Here is a 20380-nt window from a genome sequence, read left to right on the forward strand (position 1 = left end):
GTTGTGTCAGACTCTGGCATCATTACTGAGAAAAATAAGATAAGTGATGCTTTCACCATTTTATCTCAGCAGGCTTTTTATTTTAAGAAATGGAGGTTAAATCGACCCTGGTCAGTCAGTCGACTGCTATTCCCTCTCCCAGCCTCCACTTGGCTCGTTGGAAGATCAGTCAACTTCTAGTGAATATGTTTTCATTTTCAACAACCAGGGCTTGACATGAACTTTTTTTAGCCACTTGTCCTTTGGCAAGTAGGACAGATTTTTTTTACTTGTCCGAAAGCTGAAGTCACAAAATAAAACGTCTAACACCATCAGCCAAAAGTGTGACTGAAAATGAGTGAAGTACATAGAAGTGATATAGGGGAAAAAAAATCTGCGCTTGCCCATAGACCACGTGTCAAACTCGTACCACGGAAGGCAGAGTGTCTGCAGGTTTTCGCTCCTCCCTTGTGCTTGATTGATGAATTAAGGTCACTGATTAGTAAGCAACTCCCCTACCGGGTTGTCTAGGTCTCAATTGAAAGGAAAAAACTATAACCAGCAGACAATAGGCCCTCCATGGAATGTTTGACACCCCTGCCATCCCCCTAGCGGCCATCCAAAATAACGTACAAACTCATTTATTACATTTTTTTAAGAAAAGAGACTGCTACGCATTTGACGGCATGCTATTGGAAGGACGAGAAGAATCATGACATTGACAAAATACATTTAGCTGAGCCAAATCTTTTCGAATAGCTTATTTAACTCTGGTGGAGCTGTGACGCGAAAGAGATGTGAAGTAGCCTAGGCCTATCTGGCTATCTTTGTCTGCCAAAGTGTGCAGATGGAGCGAGTGACACAGTCAACGAGCCTCGCTAGCAGTGCGTCTTAAGCTGGGCTGTAAATCATCATGGACTGCAGAGCAACTCTGCTATCCTCAGAACTGGAAAATTATAAACTGATTTGCATTTTTTCCTCATCCTCTTCTCTTATTAGGCCAAAGCTACTATATGCATTGTAAGTAGGTTGCGCATTGCTAGAATAATATGGAAATAGGCATAGGCCAACTACTCATTTAATTTCATAAGCATTCCTCAGCTGAAGCCTAAGTTTTTGACTCCTCATTGGATTTTTCAAACTTGGTATTGTTTGCTCAATTTCACTTCTTGTGAACTAAAATATTTGTAAATCAAAATAAATCTGTGAATGAGAAAAGCATAGAGTCCGACTTCCATAATTCATCTCATTTAAAAGCTGCAACTTTAGGACATTAAACACTCAAATATTTTGGAAAATACACTTCATAACTTTAATTTGTCTTAATGCTTTTATGATACTTTATTTGGTTTATAAGGCTTTTGGTTGTTTGGTTCACAATGTCAAGGAAGGATTTTTTGGGGGCCTCGTATGCATAATTTCTGTCTTATAATGCTTTGCTCAACTAGAAGGCTTGTTCAAATTTCTCATTCGATGTATATACACTGCTCAAAAAAATAAAGGGAACACTTAAACAACACAATGTAACTCCAAGTCAATCACACTTCTGTGAAATCAAACTGTCCACTTAGGAAGCAACACTGATTGACAATAAATTTCACATGCTGTTGTGCAAATGGAATAGACAAAAGGTGAAAATTATAGGCAATTAGCAAGACACCCCCAAAAAAGGAGTGATTCTGCAGGTGGTGACCACAGACCACTTCTCAGTTCCTATGCTTCCTGGCTGATGTTTTGGTCACTTTTGAATGCTGGCGGTGCTGTCACTCTAGTGGTAGCATGAGACGGAGTCTACAACCTACACAAGTGGCTCAGGTAGTGCAGTTCATCCAGGATGGCACATCAATGCGAGCTGTGGGAAAAAGGTTTGCTGTGTCTGTCAGCGTAGTGTCCAGAGCATGGAGGCGCTACCAGGAGACAGGCCAGTACATCAGGAGACGTGGAGGAGGCCGTAGGAGGGCAACAACCCAGCAGCAGGACCGCTACCTCCGCCTTTGTGCAAGGAGGTGCACTGCCAGCGCCCTGCAAAATGACCTCCAGCAGGCCACAAATGTGTGACCAAATGTGTTGTTTAAGTGGTCCCTTTATTTTTTTGAGCAGTGTATATTACTATTGTTTCTTCTCTCTCTCTCTCTCATTATTACCATAAGCCTCCCATGTTTTGGGGTTATTCAAAAACAATAAAACTTTCTGAGATAGTCCAGAACTCTGTTACATTCATTCATTGCACCTTGATCATGAAAAAGCATGGCAGGAGAAATCTAGGATTAATTATGAATGTATGAACTTTCCAATTTGTAAGTCGCTCTGGATAAGAGCGTCTGCTAAATGACTTAAATGTAAAATGTAAATGTAATTATATTGAAAGAGTGGCTTAATAGGCCAAGTCATATTCATATCAAAACTACATTTTCTGACCGGATATTTTGTGGTGCTTTGGTGAGGCTCTTAGCTCTGTCTACATTGTTCTCTTGCTTTGTATAAATATAACTTATTTATAGAAATTTGTTATAGCAAATAGGAATATAGGCAATTTACTCAGAATGTAAACCATGCACTGCCCTGCTGTGCGCTGCGGCGCTGCCTGATCCAATTCTGATCGGAGTAATTGTTTGATAGTGATTTTCGACTGAAATCTATATTCTGGTAATCCAACAATATTTATTTTACTTACCCCATACAAGCCTTAATGTAGAGCCCTGAAAACATTCTATTAATTAATTGTCAACTTAGAATACATCTCGTAGCAAGGAAGGATCTAAGTGCTCACCAGTCTGGTTTCATGCCGGTTTATAGCACCATCTCTAATGCAACCCTGGTGTTAAACGATGTGGTAAAGGGGATGGATAAGAGAATACTGTTGACCACTCTTTATTGATTCAAAGATTGTCTCCAGTCGGCGTCATGTAATTGGTTAAAAAATTACTAGAAAGACACGACACAGGGCCTCCCGGGTGGCGCAGTGGTCTAAGGCACTGCATCGCAGTGCTAGCTGTGCCACCAGAGACTCTGGGTTCGAGCCCAGGCTCTGTCACAGCCGGCCGTGACCGGGAGGCCCATGGGGCGGCGCACAATTGGCCTAGTGTCGTCCGGGTTAGGGAGGGTTTGGCCGGCAGGGATATCCTTGTCTCATCGCGCACTAGCGACTCCTGTGGCGGGCCCGGGCGCAGTGCACGCTGACCAGGTCGCTAGGTGTACGGTGTTTCCTCCGACTCATTGGTGCAGCTGGCTTCCGGGTTGGATGCGCGGTGTGTTAAGAAGCAGTGCGGCTTGGTTGGGATGTGTTTCGGAGGACGCATGGCTCTCGACCTTTGCCTCTCCCGAGTCCGTGCGGGAGTTGTAGCGATGAGACAAGACAGTAACTACCAGCAATTGGATACTACGAAATTGCAGCTTCCTTGTCCAAGATTCTCAAAAAGGTTATGAATTGATGCCTCTAGGGCAATTCAAAAGGCTGATTGTTTTCTATGATTGTGTTTTGATTTTAGTGTATTGATGTCAATATTGACGTGCATTATTAATGTGTAAAGTGTGTTTATGCAGGGCTCATCTGAGAAAGACACATTGGTCTCAGCATGACTCCCTGTTGAAAGAAGGGGGGTGAATGCTTTTGAAGTATTACAAAAATTGTATGAATACTATGTATTTGAGTATTTTCAAATATATGCCAATACTTTCCATTCCCATATCAACAAATATCAAAATACTTATTTCCAAATGTCTTTAAAAGTAATTAAAATACCCTAAATAGTATTTGAACCCAGGACTCACACGAGCACGAACGAACACACTCGCAAAGTATTTAACCACAGCCAATTAACACATTGTATTTGTCACATGTGCCGAATACAACAGGTGTAGACCTTACAGTGAAATGCTTACTTACAAGCCCTTAACCAACAATGCAGTTTTAAGAAAAATACCTAAAGAAAAATAAGAAACAAAAGTAACAAATAATTAATAAGCAGCAGTAAAATAACAATAGCGAGGGTATATACAGGGGGTACCGGTACAAAGTCAATGTGCGGGGGCACCGGTTAGTCGAGGTAATTTATGTAATATATACATGTAGGTGGGGGGGTGCAATGCAAATAGACTGGGTAGCCATTTGATTAGATGTTCAGGAGTCTTACGGCTTGGGGTAGAAGCTTTTTAGAAGCCTCTTGGACCTAGACTTGGAGATCCGGTACCGCTTGCCGTGCGGTAGCAGAGAGAACAGTCCATGACTAGGGTGGCTGGAGTCTGAACATTTTTAGGGCCTTCCTCTGACACCGCCTGGTATAGATGTCCTGGATGTCAGGAAGCTTGGCCCCAGTGATGTACTGGGCCGTACGCACTACCCCCTGTAGTGCCTTGCGGTCGGAGGCCGAGCAGTTGCCATACCAGGCCGTGATGCAACCAGTCAGGATGCTGTCGATGGTGCAGCTGTAGAACCTTTTGGGGATCTGAGGACCAATGACAAATCTTTTCAGTCTCCTGAGGGGGAATAGGTTTGGTCGTGCCCGCTTCACGACTGTCTTGGTGTGCTTGGCCCATGTTACTTTGTTGGTGATGTGGACACCAAGGAACTTGCAGCTGTCAACCTGCTCTACTACAGCCCCGTAGATGAGAATGGGGGCGTGCTCGGTCCTCCTTTTCATGTAGTCCACAATCATCTCCTTTGTCTTAATCGCATTGCGGGAGAGGTTGTTGTCCTTGCACCACACGGTCAGGTCTCTGACCTCCTCCCTATATGCTGTTTCATCATTGTCGGTGATCAGGCCTACCACTATTGGGTCATCAGCAAACTTAATGATGGTGTTGGAGTCGTGCCTGGCCGTGCAGTCATGAGTGAACAGGGAGTACAGGAGGAGACTGAGCATGCACCCCTGAGGGGCCCCCGTGTTGAGGATCAGCGTGGCGGATGTGTAGTTACCTACCCTTACCACCTGGGGGGCAGCCTGTCAGGAAGTCCAGGATCCAGTTGCAGAGGGAGGTGTTTAGTCCCAGGGTCCTTAGCTTAGTGATGAGCTTTGAGGGCACTATGGTGTTCAACGCTGAGCTGTAGTCAATGAATAGCATTCTCACAAATGTGTTCATTTTGTCCAGGTGTGAAAGGGCAGTGTGGAGTGCAATAGAGATTGCATCATCTGTGGAGCTGTTGGGGCGGTATGCAAATTGGAGTGGGTCTAGGGTTTCTGGGATAATGGTGTTGATGTGAGCCATGACCAGCCTTTCAAAGCACTTCATGGCTACAGACATGAGTGCTATGGGTCGGTAGTCATTTAGGCAGGGATGAGAGAGCCAAGCCTATGGTTTCATAGATTCAACCACACAACACACACACACACCAATTGATTAATGGACTGCTGAATGTATATTTTTTTCCTCTTCCTTTGTTTGCTCTTTTCAGTATTATGTCTATCTCTGATAAGCTACCCAGGAAAAGGCTGAAAATAGCCCATATTAATATATGCAGCCTTAGAAATAAGGTTCATGAAATCAATAACTTGCTAACATAAGATAACATTCATATATTAGCCATTTCTGAGACTCACTTAGATAACTCATTTGATGATACAGTAGTAGCAATACAAGGCTATACCATCTATAGAAGATGCTTATGGGGGAGGTGTTGCTGTATATATTCAGAGCCATATCCCTGTCATGCTTAGAGAAGATCTTATGTCAAGTGTTATTGAAGTGTTGTGGTTGCAGGTTCACTTGTCACATCTGAAGCCTTTTCTTTTGGGGTGTAGCTATAGGCCATCAAGTGCTAACAGTCAGTATCTAAATAATATGTGTGAAATGCTTGCTAGTGTATGTGATGTAAACAGAGAGATCTACTTTCTGGGGACCTGAATATTGACTGGGTTTCATCAAGCCGTCCGATCAAGAGGAAGCTTCTTACTGTAACCAGTGCCTGTAATCTGGTTTAGGTTATTAATCAACCTAGCAGGGTGTTACCAAACACTACAGGAACAAGATCATCCACATGTATCGATCACATTTTTACTAATACTGTAGAACTTTGATCTAAAGCTGTATCCGTATCCATTAGATGTAGTGATCACAACATAGTGGCTATATCCAGGAAAGCCAAAGTTTTAACAGCTAGGCCTAAAATTGTATATAAGAGATCATACTTCTTTTTTTTGCTGTGACTCATATGTGGATGATGTTAAAACTATCAGTTGGTCTGATGTGATTAATGAGGAGCATCCAGACGCTGCACTTGATTAATTTATTAAATTGTTTCTTCCAATTATTGATAAACTGTTAAGAAACTGACTGTTAGAACTGTTAAGGCTCCAAAGCTTGAGGAATTGAAAAACTGCATGGTTGAAAGAGATGGGGCAAAAGGAGTGGCTAAGAAGTCTGGCTGCACATCTGACTGCCTTACTTACTTACTGCAAATTGAGAAATATGTGACTAAACTCAACAAAAAGAAGAAGAAACTGTATTATGAAGCCAAGATCAATGATACAAAGAATGATGGAGAAAAAACTTTGGAGTACCTTAAATGAAATTCTGGGCAGAAAGACGAATTCAACTCCATCTTTCATCGAAAGCTTATTCATCACAAAACCATTTGATGTTGCCAATTATTTTAATGATTATTTCATTGGCAAAGTGGGCAAACTTAGGCAGGAAATGCCAACATGAACAGTGAGCAATTGTATTCATGCATAAAAAAACAAATAATGAAAGAAAAGCAATGCAAGTTTGAATTTTGTAAAGTTAGTGTGGGAGAGATGGGAAAATGACTTATCGATCAATGATGACAAACCTCCTGGCATTGACAACTTAGATGGGAAGCTACTGAGGATGGTAGCTGTCTCTTTTGCTACTCCTATCTGTCATATTTTTAATCTGAGCCTAGAGGAAAGTCTTTGTCCTCAGGCCTGGAGGGAAGCCAAATTTCGCTACCCAAGAGTGGTAAAGCGGCCTTTACTGGTTCTAACAGCAGACCTATAAGTTTGTTGCCAGCTCTTTGCAAAATTTTGGAAAAATAGTGTTTGACCAAATACAATGCTATTTCTCTGTAAACAAATTAACAACAGACTTTCAACAGAGAAGGGTACTCAACATGTACTGCACTGACACAAATGACTGATGATTGGTTGAAAGAAATTGATAAGAAGATTGTGGGAGCTGTTAGATTTCAGTGCAGCCTTTGACATTATTGATCATAGCCGGTTATTGAAAAAATGTATGTGTTATGGCTTTTCAAACTCTGCCATATCGTGGATTCAGAGCTATTTATCTACTAGAACTCAAAGGGTTTTCTTTAAATAAAGCTTTTCTAATGTCAAACATGTAAAGTGTGGTGTACCGTAGGGCAGCTCTCTAGGCCCTCTACTCTTTTCTATTTTTACCAATGACCTGCCACTGGCATTAAACAGAGCATGTGGGTCCATGTATGCTGATGATTCAACCATATACGCATCAGCAACCACAGCTAATGAAGTCACTGAAACCCTTAACAAAGAGTTGCAGTATGTTTTGGAATGGGTGGCCAGTAATAAACTGGTCCTGAACATCTCTAAAACTAAGAGCATTGTATTTGGTAGAATACATTCCTTAAGTTCTAGACCTCAGCTGAATCTGGTGATGAATGTTGTGGCTGTTGAACAAGTTGAGGATACTAAATTACTTGGTATTACCTTAGATTGTAAACTGTCATGGTCAAAACATATAGATTCAATGGTTGTAGAGATGGGGAGAGGTCTGACCGTAATAAAGAGATGCTCTGCTTTTTTGACACCACACTCCAAAAAGCAAGTTCTGCAGGCTCTAGTTTTGTCTAATCTTGATTATTGTCCAGTCGTGTGGTCCAGTGCTGCAAGGAAAGACCTAGTTAAGCTGCAGCTGGCCCAGAACAGAGCAACGCATTCTGCTCTTCATTGTAATCAGAGGGCTGACATAAATACTATGCATGCCAGTCTCTCTTGGCTAAGAGATGAGAGACTGACTGCATCACTTCTTTTTATAAGAAACATTAATGTGTTGAAAATCCCAAATTGTTTGCATAGTCAACTTACACACAGCTCTGAGACACACACTTATCCCACCAGACATGCCACCAGTGTCTTTTCACAGTCCCCAAATCCAGAACAAATTCAAGAAAGCGTACAGTATTATATAGAGCTATATAGAGCCCTTATTGCATTTTGACCAAGACAGTTTTGCATTTTGACCAAGACAGTTTGACCAAGACAGTTTGTGTGTATGCACTGATATGTAGGCTACGTGTGCCTTTAAAATAAATGTATGTAGTTCTGTTCTTGAGCTGTTCTTGTCTATTGATGTTCTGTATTATGTCATTCTGTATTATGTTTTATGTGAACCCCAGCAAGAGTAGCTTCTGCAACAGCTAATGGGGATCCTAATAAAATACCAAATACCTTAGTTTTCTTGGGCACAGGGTCTATGCTGGACTGCTTGAAACATGTTATTACAGAGAGCGTGTTCACACAGTCGTCCGGAACAGCTGATGCTCCAATGCATGTTTCAGTGTTACTTGCCTCAAAGCGAGTATAGAAGTAATTTAGCTCGTCTGGTAGGCTCGTGTCACTGGGCAGCTCTCAGCTGTGCTTCCCTTTGTAGTCTGTAATAGTTTGCAAGCCCTGCCCCATCCAACGAGCGTCGGAGTCGGTGTAGTACAATTTGATCTTAGTCCTGTATTGACGGCGTGCCTGTTTGATTGTTCGTTGGAGGGAATAGCAGGATTTCTTATAAGTTTCCGCTTTGCTCTACCCTTTAGCTCAGCGCGGATGTTGCCTGTAATCCATGGCTTCTGGTTGGGGTATGTACGTAAAGTCCCTGTGGGGATGATGTCGTCGATGCACTTATTGATGAAGCCAGTGACTGTTGTGGTGTACTCCTCAACGCCATCGGAAGAATCCCGGAACATATTCCAGTCTGTGCTAGCAAAACTGTCCTGTAGCTTAGCATCTGCTTCATGACCACGTTTTTGTTGACCGAGTCACTGGCGCTTCCTGCTTTAATTTAAGCAGGAATCAGGAGAATATAATTATGGTCAGATTTGCCAAATGGAGGGAGAGGGAGAGCTTTGTACGAGTCTCTGTGTGTGGAGTAAAGGTGGTCCAGAGTTTTTTCCCCCTCTGATTGCACATTTAACATGCTGGTAGAAATGAGGTAAAACGGATTTAAGTTTCCCTGCATTAAAGTGGATGAGCGTTTTCTTGTTTGCTTATGGCGGTATACAGCTCGTTGAGTGTGGTCTTAGTGCCAGCATCGGTCTGTGGTGGTATGTAGACAGTTACAAAAAATAGAGGATGAAAACTCTCTAGGTAGCTAGTGTGGTCTACAGCTTATCATGAGATACTCTACCTCAGGCGAGCAAAACCTTGAGACTTCCTTAGATATCGTGCACAGCTGTTGATTACAAATATACATAGACCGCCACCCCTTGTCTTACCAGAGGCCGCTGTTCCATCCTGCCGATACAGTGTATAACACGCTAGCTGTATGTTATTAATGTCATCATTCAGCCATGACTCGGTGAAACATAAGATATTACAGTTTTTAACCTGTTTGGGATAGGGGGCAGCATTTTCACTTTTGCATGAAATGCGTGCCCGGAGTAAACTGCCTGCTACTCTGTCCCAGATGCTAATATATGCATAGTATTATTGCTATTGGATATAAAACACTCTGAAGTTTCTAAAACTATTTGAATGATGTCTGTGAGTATAACATAACTCATATGGCAGGCAAAAACCTGAGGAAAAATCAAACCAGGAAGTGGGAAATCTGAGGTTTGTTGTTTTTCAGAGCTTGGCCTACCGAATACACAGTGTCTATGGGGTTAAGTTGCACTTCCTAAGGCTTCCACTAGATGTCAACCGTCTTTAGAAACTTGTTTTAGGCTTCTGCTATAAAGGAGGGGCTCATGAGACCTGTTTGAGTCAGTGGTCTGGCAGAGTGTCTCAGGCTCGTGACGCGTGCTCCCGACAGAGTTAGCTCTCGCTGCTTTTCTAAAGACAATGGAATTCTCCGGTTGGAACATTATTGATGATTTATGATTTATTAAAAACATCCTAAAGATTGATTCCATACATCGTTTGATATGTTTCTATGACCTGTAAAGGAGCTTTTTGAGTTTTTGTCTGGACCTAGTGCTCATGAAGATGGATTACTGGGCTGAACACGCTAACAACTAGTGGCTATTTGGACATAAATGATGTCTTCATGGAACAAATCAGTCATTTATTGTCGAGGTGGGATTCCTGGGAGTGCATTCTGATGAGGATCATCAAAGGTAAGTGAATATTTATCATGTTTTTTCTAACTTCTGTTGAATCCAACATGGCGGAAATTTCTTTGGCTGGATTGGGCTCTGAGCGCCGTACTCAGATTATGCTTTTTCCGTAAAGTATTTTTGAAATCTGATACAGCGGTTGCATTAAGGAGAAGTCTATCTTTAATTCTGTGAATAACACTTGTATCTTTTATCGATGTTTATTATGAGTATTTGGCCAATAGTACCGATGGCAAAGGCAGATTAGCCACTCGTCGGCGGACCCTCACAAGGCACCCCGATCTCCTTCCGTGATACCTTTTCCGTCTCTTTCTCCTGTGAATGACAGGGATGAGGGCCTGTTGGGGTGTCTGGAGTAAATCTGGTCCAAAGTATTGCACTATATAGATGATAGGGTGACATTTTAATATCAGATGAATTAACACATTGGGGATTCTTAGAAGGTAGGAGACTCATTCCCGGGAAAAAACTTTTGTCTCTAATTACAATGTTTGCTTATTGTGTTGGTTCAAACCTATAAGGAGACTTGTGTGTGTGTGTGTATATAAGTGTGCGCGTGCATAGGTGTGTCTTTATGGTTCAAACCTTTAACCTCTAACGAGCCTCTACCCCGGATCCGGGAGCACCCCCCCCCCCCCCCCCCACACTGATTAGCATCGCTAGCATAGCGTCACAATTAAATAGTAGCATCTAAATATCATTAAATCACAAGTCCAAGACACCTAATGAAAGATACAGATCCTGTGAATAAAGCCACCATTTGAGATTTTTTAAATGTTTTACAGGGAAGACAAAATATGTAAATCTATTAGCTAACCACGTTAGCAAAAGACACCACTTTTCTAACTCCATCGGTTTCTTACTCCATCAGGTGCTATCACCAATTCGGCTAAACTAAGATATTGATAGCCACTAACCAAGAAAAAAACTCATCAGATGACAGTCTGATAACATATTTATGGTATAGGATAGGTTTTGTTAGAAAAATGTGCATATTTCAGGTAGATTTCATAGTTTACAATTGCACCCACCGTCACAAATGGACTAGAATAAATAAATAGAGCAACGTGTATTACCTAATTACTAATCATCAAACATTTCGTAAAAATACACAGCATACACTAATCGAAAGACACAGATCCTGTGAATACAGACAATATTTCAGATTTTCTAAGTGTCTTACAGCGAAAACACAATAAATCGTTATATTAGCATACCACATGTTCAAACATTACCAGAGCATAGATTCTAGCCAAAGAGAGCGATAACGTCAACATTGCCAAAATATATTAATTTTTTCACTAACCTTCTCAGAATTCTTCCGATGACACTCCTGTAACATCATATTACACAATCCATATAGAGTTTGATCGAAAATGTGCATATTTAGCGGCACAAATCGTGCTTACACAATGGAAATACTGTCCAACTACTCAAGCAATCTGCCCGGCAGCATCATGATAATACAACTATTTTTATTGAAAACTATTCATAAACTTGACTAAAAAAATACAGGTTGGCCATGAAATGAAAGATGCATTAGTTATTAATGCAACTGCTAAGTTAGATTTTTAAAATTAACGTTACTAGACATACAGTGTGCGTTACAGACAGACTAGTGCCGCAATAACGGCGTCACTATTTACTGTTATTGAGTTTACATTTTTCCACATAAAAATGGAATAACATCATAAATAGCTCTTACTTTTCGACGAGCTTCCATCGGAATCTTGGCCAAGTGGTACTTTTGTCCAAAAGAATCGTTGCTTGGTTGTAAAACGTTGCATTCAACTTCTGATATAGCAGCTAACTATAGCTAACAATTGCTAACATTAGCTAACGTGTCCAAATCCTCATTACGCAATACTGAGGAAATTCCGAAAAATAGCAATATACTCGCATAATCTGATATAACTCGGTTTCAAATAGCTTCGTTATGATGTTTCTAACACCTATATCAAATTAAATTACAGACTGATATATCTAAAGTTCATTACTGAGCGTTCGAAAATGGCATCCCGAGGTCTCTCTCTGCGTAAAGTTCAACGTCGAAAAGAAGGCGTACCTCACTCCTTGGTGTTTTATAACCTCTGAGAGCTACGTAGGAAGCCCATTCCACTTCTCATTGGTTACTGACATCCAGGGGAAGGCGGGTGCAGTTCGTGTCGTTCCATAGGATATACACACCCGTTTAAACTGAACTAAGATCAGAGCTTCGCTCTCAGACCTTCGCGAAACCTGTCATGGATTTCGCTGTAGAAAGAGTTCTGTTCCACTCAGAGACATAATTCAAACGGCTATAGAAACTAGATAGTGTTTTCTATCCAATAATAACAATAATATGCATATTGTACGATCAAGAATTGAGTAGGAAGCCGTTTCATCTGTAGAGACAATTATGCTAATTTGAAATAGCACCCCCTATAGTCGCAAGAAGTTAAGGAGCTGTGTGTTGAGTTAATGAGCGATATGTTAAATTGTAAAAAAATATTTAATAATAAAAACAAACATGTTTTTGTCATTTAGCAAACGGTCTTATCCAGAGCTACTTACAGGATCAATTAGGGTTAAGTGCCTTGCTCAAGGGTATATCGTCGGCTCAGGGATTTGAACCAGCAACCTTTTGGTTACTTGCCCAACGCTCTTAACCGCTAGGCTACCTTCTCTGTTACAAATCAACAGAGAAAAGGACACCTAACAGCTGTTAAAAAATTCACAGAAATAAATACCTGGCAAAGTATGATTCACTAATAAGTATTTACCGGTAATTTACAGTAGACATGTACTGTAGGATCAAGAAAATGGAGAAGGCAACAACACTGGAAACTCAAAATGATAAAGTAAGAGAAAAAGAACTGAAGTTCTCAAGGAGGACTGGTAAAGTTCAATATCTGTTTAAGAACAGTCTCTTACTCCAGAGAGGGTAAATCTAACCTGCGACCTAAAGACATTTATCTAGTCCAAAAAGACCAACTCAATTTCCCTCCCTGCATAAATTTGGTTGTTAAATATAGCCAAGTCCAAACTGAGCAGAGACGTCAGAAAGAAAGAAAAAATAAGACCATTTTGGAATACAAATGCCTGGGTCTGGGGCTAGGGTATACAGATGGGGCATGGTGCTGGGCTGGATCTGGCAATAGGGTATAGCGCTAGGTCTGGTGTTGAATCTGGGTCTAGAACTGGGCTGACTGTGTGCAGTGCAGGGCTCGGTTTCTGTCCCTGTTCTGTAAGAAGATGTCCACTGAATCCTGATTACACCTCTCTAATGTTAAGAAAATATAGGAGTATAGGACTAGATCTGAGTCTAGGTCTGGTCCTGGTCTGGCTTTGTGCTGTGCAGGGACCGGTCTCCCTCCACCCTGGCCTTATCCTGCTCTGTGAGGAGATGGCGGGAGGAGAGGATGGCCAGTGAATTCTGATTACACCTCAGTAATTTAAAGTAATGAGAGGATCTCATGCTCTGGTGGCTCCTGCTTCCCCCCGGCGGACCAGACGCCAGCCAGCTACCACTCTGTTAAAAGCCACACTGACCCGCCGCTGATTGGGGATGACACACAGCAGTCAGGGTCTGTGTGTGTGATCACTCTGACAGAAGGACAGACTAATCATAATTCTGACAGACAGGAAGAGAGATATGGTCAGACAGACAAAGAGAGAGAGATATGATGCAGGGGTGTGCTCAGAGACAGGATTTCCCTTCCGGAAACCACACAGATCGAAAGAGGGAGATAGAAAGTGGGAGAGGACAAGCCAAGGGGAGGGAGGGGTGAGGAAGATGGAGAGGAAGAGGGAAAGGACCACAAGAGAGTAGAGGGTAGAGGACCACAGGAGAGGACTGGAGAAAGAGAGAAAGGGAGAGTGGAGAGGACAGGAGAGAGAAAGGGAGAGAAAGCACTCACCATCGATCCTGCTGACCAACTCCTCCAGATCCTTCACTTTTATTTGGATCCCCGGCTGGGCAAATGTGTAGTTGTCCTTGATTGGAGAGAGAGAGAAAGAGAGAAAGAGAGAAAGAGAGAGAGAGAGAGAGAGAGAGAGAGAGAGAGAGAGAGAGAGAGAGAAGAGCGAGTGTGAGAGACAGAGAGCAGAGAGTGTGAGAGAGAGCAGAGAGAAAGAGAGATGAATTTCACAGCAAGGAGAGGCATGACTTACTAGGGGTGATGGCTGCACTATTATTGATTTGACTTAAAAACAGAGACAAGACTGTTGTACCAAACTGTACTTCAATAAAGAAAAAGAGGATGTGTGTGAGGAATAGTAATGATGACATATGAACAAACATCTGTGTATACTAGCTGAGGGACACTGGCACACAAAGCATCCACATAGTCTCATCTCAAGGGTTAGCAGCTAGCTACCACAGCTCGTGATCACCCTGTGGCCATTTTGAAGGGAAAGGGAGGTCACATACAGACAGAGAGACAGAGAGAGCTAGAACAGGAGAAGGAGAGAGAGAGAGAGAGAGATGGAGAGGGAGAAAACAGGAGAGATCAGGAGGTGAGCTGTCCTCTCAACCACTAAATACATGCTGACAGGAGATTAAATGCAACATTTACAGTCTAAATGCAAATATCAGACAGCAGGGCTTGAAGGGGGGCTGAACTCACTGATTTGGCATCCGTTTTTCTCCTCCTCATTACTATATTTGACTGTTTTGAGACTAGCATGTATGTTTATAACTATGTTGTGACGTGAAAATCATTAACGTGATGACTGTTATTTACCTTATCAACCAACTATGTTTAAGTGTTATTCGATTAAATGAATCGTGTAACAATTAACTCATTGGGAATTTGGGGCACCACGGAAGAAGTTGTTAAACAAGTTACCATCTCCCCAATTAAACTCAAAAGATATGTAAATATCTTACATCAATAACAGTCAATTATCACCTCAATCTCATTCTGAACGTGGCATAATCCTTGGATCCGCAAGAACCCTAGCCCTTCTGAATATTCAGTACTACACAAATTGATTTAATTATTTATTTACTAACAAAATAATAACGAAGAATACACAAACTCACTTACATTAGATAAAAGTTCCTAGTGGATTAACAAGATATGACGGCTTGTTACACATGGAGAGGGAGCGGTAGGTAAAGTTCCCTCCTACTTAAATGGAACTTACGCGCAAAGGAATAATAATACTTTGCACATGAACCACCGCTCTTTAAATATATATACCAGCGTTCAAAAGTTCCGGGTCACTAAGAAATGTCCTTGTTTTTGAAAGAAAATATAATTTTTTGTCAATTGGAATAACATAAAATTGATCAGAAATACAGTGGAGACAGTCATTTACAACATTAACATTGTAGCTGGAAATAGCATATTTTTATGGAAAATCTACTTAAATTTGTATTTTTTATTTAACTAGGCAAGTCAGTTAAGAACAAATTCTTATTTTCAATGACGGCCTAGGAACAGCGTTGTATGAGATCTTCAGTTTCTTGGCAATTTCTCACATGGAATAGCCTTAATTTCTCAGAACAATAGACTGACGAGTTTCAGAAGAAAGTCTTTGTTTCTGGCCATTTTAAATCAAACTTTACTTGTCACATGCGCTGAATACAACAAGTGTAGACTTTACTGTGAATTGCTTAAAAAATGATAAACTTGGATTAGCTAACACAGCGTGCCATTGGAACACAGGAGTGATGGTTGCTGATAATGGGCCTCGGTACGCCTATGTAGATATTCCATTTTAAAAAATCTGCCATTTCCAGCTACAATAGTCAGCATTAACAATGTCTACACAGTATTTCTGATAAATTTTATGTTATTTTAATGGACAAAAAATGTGCTTTCTTTCAAAAACAAGGACATTTCTAAGTGACCCGAAAACTTGATGATGGTAGTGTATATTTACGTGTAGCTGTCCTTGATTGCCGTTGAACAAATTTCTCAAAAAGGGTTATGGTGTCCTATCCCACTTCAGTGTGAGACCCGGCTGGTCTTGGAGTGTTCGTTAGCATAGATACTTCAGATGTACCAACGGTTGTCTGAGAGGGATTCTTCCTTCCCACCTCATGTCTTCAGTCAAAGTTCTAAGACCACTTTTACATGCACAGCCACAGACGGTGAATGTTTCTGGTCTTTATCTTCTTCACCCGTGTTGAGAGTTTCAAAGTTTCTAACCATTTAGTAGCTTGTAGCCCTGCTCCACGCTGGTCTTGTAGTTTTAACCATTCGTGACGTCCAGCTTACACCATCCATCTGCTTGGTCTCAAGGTTGATTATTCAGGTTCATGCTCCCGACCATTTTACACGCCATCAGCAACCCGGCATGTTGGAAATTGAAAAGTCACTTTTTTTCAGCCGTGTAGCCACCGCTCCACGCTTTCTGGTCTGGTAGCTTCAACCATTCGTAACATCAATCTCACCATCTGTCTACTTGGTCTAATGTAAATTTTGTTTCCATCACGCCGACACAATGTCTGTGCTCACTTGGGCATGGTTACTGACTGAGCAAAAGTTTATATGACAAACAATTCTCATTTAGAAGACTAAAATCACATTTCTATCTTCACAAAGTATTCTCATATTTAATCATATATTTTATACAACATTTAAATGTAAACTTGATACATAGAAAGCGTACACTTTCAGAGTTACAGTTACTTTGTTATACCACCCTTAATGACATCACTAAATAATAAACAATATAGCATGATTATTCTTTAGATCCCCACCGACCATTCTTAACATTCCAATCTTTTGAAAAGTGTTCCAAAGTTCATTCTTTGGCCGTTCAAGTTTTTGGCGGCAAAGGTCTTCTATTGACAAAGGCTTTTCTTTGGTGGATTTTTAAAATGTATTTAACCTTTATTTAACTAGGCAAGTCAGTTAAGAACAAATTCTTATTTACATTGATGGCCTACACCGGCCAAACCCGGACGACGCTAGGCCAATTGAACTCCGCCCTAAGGGTCTTCCAATCACGGCCGGTTGTGATACAGCCTGGATTCGAACAAGGGTGTTTGTCATGGCGCCTCTAGCACTGAGACGCAGTGCCTTAGACCGCTGCACCACTCGGGAGTCTGATACTGAAAGGCAAAGAGGGAAAGTTCCCTCCTACTAAAATGTACGACCCAGTGATAAGGTGTCATGAACGGCACAGCCCCCCTTCCCCTCTTCTTAGGGAGAGAGGGGGTCTGGCTATCTTCAAACATTTGCCTAGCTGATGGGTCCTTTCATCCACTGTCAGGAGAGTCATGACAACTACCGATGCCACATAGGCCGCTTTTCAACCAGAGAAGTCGTTTTTTTTTTTTGGTTCAGTTCCTCTTAAAGTACTGAGACCATTATACATGCAATGATGTCACCTTTAGCCACAGTATGAATAGATGACAGCTCTTGAAGAGGTAAGACCATTAGGCATCCATTGATGTCGCCTTTAGCCACAGTATGAATAGATGATACCTTTTGAGGAGCTAATGATGTCTCCTTATAGCATAGTGAAGAGGCTATCCATCTAATGGGCACATGTACGATCAACTTTATATAACAAGCTCCATTTAGAGAGTGCTTATGGGTGTGCTAATAACATAGGCGAACAGTAATTGGAAATTGAAAAGTCACTTTTGTTTGAGGTTTGTCCTAATGTACAAATTGTCATTGGAAGTGGACTTTACATAGTGGAGCAAGTCACATGTACATACAATCCCAGTTTTGATCCTAATGTACATTTAAGTAATCAAATAATGTATTATTTTGATTAAGGGCTTCGGAGACGAAAAGCAACAACCTCACAACAGGCCTTGGATCAACCATGCATTTACGAAACTATAAATGATAAAATCATGGGCTCTAAGTTTAAGTTACTAAAAATGTGTGTGTGTCTGCCTGCATTCTGACAGAGGGAGCGTGAGACAGAAGGAGGACAGAGGGAGCGAGACAGAGGGAGCGAGACAAAGAGTGCGAGACATTTTAGAAAAAGAGCGCAAGACATTTTAGACAGAGAGCACGAGACATTTTAGACAGAGAGTGCAAGATATTTTAGACAGAGAGCGCAAGATATTTTAGACAGAGAGCGCAAGATATTTTAGACAGAGAGCGTGAGACAAGAGAGCGCAAGACATTTTAGGCAGAGAGCGCAAGACATTTTAGACAGAGAGCGCAAGATATTTTAGACAGAGAGCGCAAGACATTTTAGACAGAGAGCGCAAGACATTTTAGACAGAGAGCACAAGACATTTTAGACAGAGAGCGCAAGACATTTTAGACAGAGAGCGCAAGACATTTTAGACAAAGAGTGCGAGACATTTTAGACAAAGAGCACGAGACATTTTAGACAGAGAGCGCAAGATATTTTAGACAGAGAGCGCAAGACATTTTAGACAAAGAGCGCGAGACATTTTAGACAGAGAGCGCGAGACAAGAGAGCGCAAGACATTTTAGACAAAGAGCGCAAGACATTTTAGACGGAGAGCGCGAGACATTTTAGACAGAGAGCGCGAGACATTTTAGACAGAGAGCGCGAGACATTTTAGACGGAGAGCGCGAGACATTTTAGACGGAGAGCGCGAGACATTTTACACGGAGAACGAGAGACATTTTACACGGAGAACGAGAGACATTTTAGACAGAGAGCGCGAGACATTTTAGACAGAGAGCACGAGACATTTTAGACGGAGAGCGAGAGACATTTTAGACGGAGAGCGAGAGACATTTTAGACGGAGAGCGCGAGACATTTTAGACAGAGACATTTTAGACAGAGAGCGCGAGACATGAGACATTAACCGATAAACAATTGCTGCCCGACCTTCAGGCTCAGCTGTGCATCCTGCAGTGAGCGTTCTGGTGCCTGAGTGTTGTGGCCATGAATACAGGAGTGCCTCTGGATACAACACACTACTGACAGAGGGGGAGAGAGATGGAGAGAGGGAGAAAGATAGAGGGTGGGGAGACAGAGATAAAGAGAGAGCGAGAGAGATCGAGAGAAACCTTGGCCTACCATCACCTCTCCCTTCACTGTGACCTTCCAGTGCTACTGTACAGCCCGGTAAGAAGCTAAGAAGCTACTTCAAGAAAATAACACACAATGTAAAATGTGACAAGGATTTCACGTAGGCTGACACATATAAATTATATTTCAATGGCTGACATGGATTCAGAAGTACACAGCAGTACCGGGTCAAGGCATTTTCTTCCATCCTTGGTTTCTTCCTTCCTCGCTCCCTCCCTTGCTCCCTAGAGTTACCTCTACTCCTCACCTAACTCTATTCAGCAGGAGTCAGTCCATTTTCCTATAGTAGAGCTACAAGGCCAGACTAGACAGTAATCTCCCTAACCTAACCACATTAACAGTGAGTGTTCTGAATCCCCTAAGATCACTACAGTGAGATCCTATCTAGTTTGATGGGCTACGTTCTGACTTATTAGAGAGAGTAGGGATTGAGACTTTCTGGCCCCATCTGCACACGTGCAGTAGCCATGTCCTCAGGTCAACAGACCATAATACGCTTAAATCGCTCTCCCTCCCTCTTTCTCTGCGCCTAAATGCAATTACCTGTTAAGGGAGTGAGCAGTAGGCCAGTTTGAAGCATGCATTAAGACTAACCCAGAGCCCACAGGCACCAATAATTACATCAGCTTTAAGATCCCCTGCTTTAATGAAGTAGCTACTGTACCGGTCTCTCTGGTCCACTCTAAGCACTGCTCCATGCAGAGAGTCGTAAATAGGGAGGGCCTAACGGACACATGCACAAACTCGGAAACAGTTGCAAATTAGAGAGACGTCATAGTGTCACCAACAAAAACATAAACAATAGGTATGTAGCAAATGCACACTATGGCATTCATTTTCCACGTACTGTATATTGCACTTTTCGGTAGTGCTCAAAGCATGCTATTCCGAGGGCAGCGTTTACTTTTCAAATCAAAGCAATGAGCCCAATCAGTCCTCCATGACAACAAACTCATAAACAACAGAGTAGGCTAATAAGTCCTTTGTTTTTGGGTTATGCTCAGGTAAAACAATTGGGCTAATCTATAATTCCATATTCTATAATTCCATATTAAATTAATTGTAATGACTGGAAATCTGACAGACTTTGGTTTTTAATGTAAAGATATGGCCTAATCGTATTATTATCTGCAGTATAAAGCAATGGGTTAGAAGAAGCCTAC

At 41.7% G+C, this 20380-nt stretch overlaps 1 protein-coding gene across 2 annotated transcripts in view; it reads right to left on the reverse strand.

Annotated features, from left to right (window-relative positions):
- LOC129865274 (TBC1 domain family member 22B-like) overlaps window positions 1–20380 on the reverse strand; it is a 183722-nt gene that overhangs the window by 59312 nt on the left and 104030 nt on the right. For both annotated transcript variants that reach the window (XM_055937915.1, XM_055937916.1), the window contains one exon: window positions 14146–14221. In XM_055937915.1, the coding sequence (XP_055793890.1) occupies window positions 14146–14221 (76 nt within the window). The remainder of the gene's footprint in view (window positions 1–14145; window positions 14222–20380) is intronic.

The sequence above is a fragment of the Salvelinus fontinalis genome, chromosome 11 (assembly GCF_029448725.1).
Source record: "Salvelinus fontinalis isolate EN_2023a chromosome 11, ASM2944872v1, whole genome shotgun sequence".
NCBI classification, from domain to species: Eukaryota; Metazoa; Chordata; class Actinopteri; order Salmoniformes; family Salmonidae; genus Salvelinus; species Salvelinus fontinalis.